Source organism: Pygocentrus nattereri, chromosome 9 (genome assembly GCF_015220715.1).
Source record: "Pygocentrus nattereri isolate fPygNat1 chromosome 9, fPygNat1.pri, whole genome shotgun sequence".
In the NCBI taxonomy this organism is placed as follows: Eukaryota; Metazoa; Chordata; class Actinopteri; order Characiformes; family Serrasalmidae; genus Pygocentrus; species Pygocentrus nattereri.
In genome coordinates this window covers 4794203-4799202 of record NC_051219.1, presented here as the reverse complement: position 1 = coordinate 4799202, position 5000 = coordinate 4794203, and the positions used below count along the sequence as shown (strand labels likewise).

The window sequence follows — 5000 nt, the reverse complement described above, 5'->3', positions numbered from 1 at the left end:
GAGTCAGACAGTAATCAGATAACGGGGAAACTCCAGGTCTACATGAGTCAGACAGTAATCAGATAATGGGGAATCTCCAGGTCTACAGGAGTCAGACAGTAATCAGATAACGGGGAAACTCCAGGTCTACATGAGTCTGACAGTAATCAGATAATGGGGAAACTCCAGGTCTACAGGAGTCAGACAGTAATCAGATAATGGGGAAACTCCAGGTCTACAGGAGTCAGACAGTAATCAGATAACGGGGAAACTCCAGGTCTACATGAGTCAGACAGTAGTCAGATAACGGGAAAACTCCAAGTCTACATGAGTCAGACAGTAATCAGATAATGGGGAATCTCCAGGTCTACAGGAGTCAGACAGTAATCAGATAACGGGGAAACTCCAGGTCTACATGAGTCAGACAGTAATCAGATAATGGGGAAACTCCAGGTCTACAGGAGTCAGACAGTAATCAGATAATGGGGAAACTCCAGGTCTACAGGAGTCAGACAGTAATCAGATAATGGGGAAACTCAAGAAATCTGATCACTGAGCTAAACTCCAGCCTCTTTAGCAGATTTCTTAATCAGATTTCTTTATGTAAGAAATCAGTTTGCTGTTCACACGACCATTTAAATAATCAGATAACTGCAGAAATTTTGATTGGATTATGGAGTGCATGTAAAGGCGCTCACTATTTACCATTATCAACATTCAATATCGCTGCTGTCAGAAAAAAACCTTGTATCTCCATTTTTGTCGATTTTCAGGTTTTGACATAATTTGAAAAGGCATGTTGACCTTTATAATTTCATCGAGCATGAACCAAAATAAACGGCCAAAAATGACTCCGAAAAAATTCTGGTTCCATTGACTTACATTGATGTAATGCATGTTTATTGCTTCTCCTGTAAAGTTACTATTTTGGAGATACGAGGTTTTGTTCCGACAGCAGCGACATAAAGCTCAGAAGACTCGTGTAGGTTCGCTGCTGGTTTAAATAAAATGGCTATATTTCTGTTGTAGTTATGGCGACCCCTGGTTCCTATCATCACCAGTGTATGGACGTTTACACTGAACCATTCTACACTAAAAACTCTGAATCCCTCTGATGACATCTCACCAAACTATGCAGGAGTTTAGGAATCAGTTTGGTATGGTTTAGCCATGTGGTTAGCGTGATGTTTATTGGTGTCCATAGACTTACATTACTTGTTAGCGATGTTAGCTTAGAAGCTTCAGTGCAAAACTAAAGAAGTGAACATCAGACACCAAACATGTTTTTGCTGATTGCCATTTGGACTAAGGGGGAGAAACTGAGCCCGTTAGAGTTTTGACCAAACTGTCACTTTAATTGATCAGAGTCCAGTTTTACCGAGCAGAGTGGACGAGCAGGCGAGCACAGCCAGCATAGCGGCGGAGCTGAGGCCCAGCAGGGCGGAGGTGGAGGGCAGCGGCACGCACACCGTCTGCCTCTCCCACTCCATCAGTGTCTGAGCGTCCTCACTCCTCCCTCGGTCCGTCTGTCTCTTCCTCTCCTCTGCCCACATCCCTCCGTTCTGGCAGGGGCACATGGTCAGGGTGACGGTCCCCGTGCTTCTGAACTCTGACGCCCCGTCCCGGAGGATTATGGGTATTTTCACAGTGTGGAAGGAAGGAGAGGCGGAGCGAGGGAGGGGCTTCACCGACGACAGAAGAACCAGACTGGCCGTGTGGTCTGTGGGAGGAGGAGGGGAAGGAAACATTCATCAAACCATCAAACATTCATCAAACGTGTGATGTGCCATGAGATACAGGTGTGTGCAAAAGTTTGAGCACCCCGGTCAAATCACTAATTTCCTAAGTGGACATAAGTGAACACATCCTCTCGCACACTGGAAGCACACGGACAAACTTTACAACTTTAAAACGTAGCGCAAGTGATAGAAATTTCTATCATTTTTGAGTTGCTATTATATTCAAGTTTAACATTTTGCAAAAAAAAAATTAAACATGAACTGGAAAGCGTTGATTAATGAACTTTAAGCTGACTTAACAAACCATTTCTATGAAATCCCAGGAGGTTCCTAAAGTGATACTAGTTATGGTGTCCTAGGTGGTTGCTAATTTTTTGCTAGCCAATTGCTGTGGCATCCCAGGTGGTTGCTAAAGTTTTGCTAGGGCATTAGTATGGCACCCCATGTGGTTAGTATGGTCTTGCTAAGCCATTTATATGGGATCCCAGGCGGTTGTTAATGTTATACTAGGCCAGGTGGTTGCTAAGGTCTTGCTAGGCCATTGCTATGTCATCCCAGGTGGTTGCTAAGGTCTTGCTAGGCCATTGCTATGTTATCCCAGGTGGTAGCTAAACTCTTGCCAGGCCATTGCTATGGTATCCCAGTTGGTTGGTAAGGTCTTGCTAGGCCATTGCTGTGTTATCCCAGGTGGTTGCTAAGGTCTTGTTAGGCCATTGCTGTGTTATCCCAGGTGGTTGCTAAGGCATTGCCAGGCCATTGGTATGGTATTCCAGGTGGTTGCTAAGGTCTTGCTAGGCCATTGCTATGGTATCTCAGGTGGTTGCTAAGGTCTTGCTAGGCCATTGCTATGTTATCCCAGGTGGTTGCTAAGGTCTTGCTAGGCCATTGCTATGGTATCCCAGGTGGTTGCTAAGGTCTTGCTAGGCCATTGCTATGTTATCCTATGTGGATGCAAAGGTCTTGCTAGGCCTTTGCTCTGGTATCCCAGGTGGTTGTTAAGGTCTTGCTAGGCCATTGCTATGGTATCCCAGGTGGTTGTTAAGGTCTTACTATGCCATTGCTATGGTATCCCAGGTGGTTGCTAGAGTCCTGCTAGATCATTGCTATGGTATCCCAGGTGGTTGCTAAGGTCTTAATAGACCATTGCTATGTTATCCCAAGGTGCTGCTAGGCTGTTGGTTGCTAATATACATGTACAGTGAGTACTAGTATGAGAACGTGGGTATGTATATAAAGGGCCGTGTATATGAGAGAGCCATTAGAGGCAATTAGATTTCAATTTTTATTCATTTTCCTAGGGGAAAAATCATGTTTGAACAAAAAACGGAAAAGCGGTAGAGCTTTATTCCTGTGCATACTCTACCATCTTGCAAAGTTTTTGTGGTTCTACTGCAAAAACCTGTGAAACAATACAGATAAGCACAGAATAATAGAACAAAAAGCAGCAAGCAATAGGTTTCTCAAGCCATACTATCTACACATAAAATATGCCATCATTTTCCCACAGGCCAGGTCTGTAACGCTTTCTTCTTTCCCAACACATTAAATTTTTTATTTTCTTTAGAGGACATGTTAACTTATTTTCAGCAACATGTAATTTAACTGGGGGCGCCCAAACTTTTGCACACGACCCTATAGGCTTTTATTAGAGGAGAACACAGTGTGTGGATTCTGGTCAATTCTGCACCTCCACTAATTGGCAATTTCATCAGAAACACCTGCCATATAGGTGCAATTTGTAGGTTTCTAGTTACCGACTGCGGGCCCATCTGTTGCCATGTGGCGTTGCCAGGGTTTCATACACCGTGTACACGTTCTGTCCACTTTATCAGAACCCCCTCCTTACTGGTGTACATTTACAGACTGCAGGTCATCTGTTGGAGCAGTTTGTGTCAATGCTGTACTGAGAATAGACCACCACCCAAAGAAGGGGTTTCTAATAAATTGGCAACTCAGTGTGTGAATGGAAAGACACACTTACTACTCAGGGACTTTCTTTGTTTTTCGTGTTCAGAAACACTGACCACACAGATTCATTTAATCCCCCCCCCCTACTTCAAAGCACACCTGAGTGGCTCAAACACATTAACCCCCATCCTGTTAATTAACACGTTTAATGAGGCGTGCAGCGTAATGAGGATGACTGAGGGCCAACATGAAAGCAAACATGTGCTTCTAAATGGATGCTGCTAATTGATACCTGATCGTGCCAGTATCTGATACTGCCAACATTAGTCATGTAGGCTTATATGTAGGCTGTGTTCAGTGATCATTTACCAGGTGTTTCCAGGTATGAGATGGTAGATAAACGTTATAAATAATAGGACATTAAGATAACTAATCACCAAAGCATAGATTCAGTCCTTGGGTCAGAACATAGACTGGAGTGACTGCTACTGTGTAGTAAATGGACATGGCTCCACCTTTAGCGCTGCTTTTTAAATGAGTGCACTAGCACCCCCTACTGGACAGGGAAATCGCTTATTTTTCCTTATTTTTCGGCATGATTAAATTAGTTAAGAAGTAATCAGAGTCGTTCAGAGCGGTTTGGTGTGAAACGCTCTGTTCTAAAGAAACTTGGAGTCAGAGCTGTTCACAGTGGTGGTGATAGGAACTTTCAGATTTGACATGTCTATTATGAAGGTAGCTTACTTTTACAGATGAATGTTTATGCTGCATAGAATTTAAAACGCTGCATGGCTGCGTCCTCGTAGAGTCTGTTTGCACCATGTGTTTCATGTCTGGATCGTATCTAAATAAACTATGGCTGGATTCCAACTGCACATTCCTCTAAAGTGCATCCCCAGTTTGATCAGATGACATCTAACTGTACTGCATAAAAAGTATCAACACACAGATGGTTTCCACTGGATTGCTCCTTTCTCTGTCAGGACATGAGTGGACAAGCTTACATTTAGCAGAGGCTCTAATCCAGAGCGACTTACAATTCGATCATTTTAGACAGGCAGGCCAAGGTGGTGTTTGGAGTCTTGCCCAAGGACTCTTATTGGTATAGTTTAGGGTGCTTGCCAGGCAATGGATTGAACCCCAGGCTACAGCGTAGCAGGCAGAGGTGTTAACCACTACACCAACCAACTGCCCAGCTTGGTCATCCCTCAGCCTGGTGTGCTTGGAGACTTGCATATCCTCTGTGGTTTCACTGATTATTCTCTTAACAGCCAACCTGCACTCTGCAGACACATTTCCATTCACGTAACTGTCGCTGTTGCCTCACAACAAGAAGGGTCTGGGTTCGATTCCCCGGCCAGGTGACTGTGTGAC

At 44.1% G+C, this 5000-nt stretch overlaps 1 protein-coding gene across 3 annotated transcripts in view; it reads right to left on the bottom strand.

The window, feature by feature from the left end:
- The window catches only part of LOC108439955 (cadherin-24), a 140633-nt gene that overhangs the window by 16695 nt on the left and 118938 nt on the right, over positions 1–5000 (bottom strand). For all 3 annotated transcript variants that reach the window (XM_037541534.1, XM_037541533.1, XM_017718629.2), the window contains one exon: positions 1358–1699. In XM_037541534.1, the coding sequence (XP_037397431.1) occupies positions 1358–1699 (342 nt within the window). The remainder of the gene's footprint in view (positions 1–1357; positions 1700–5000) is intronic.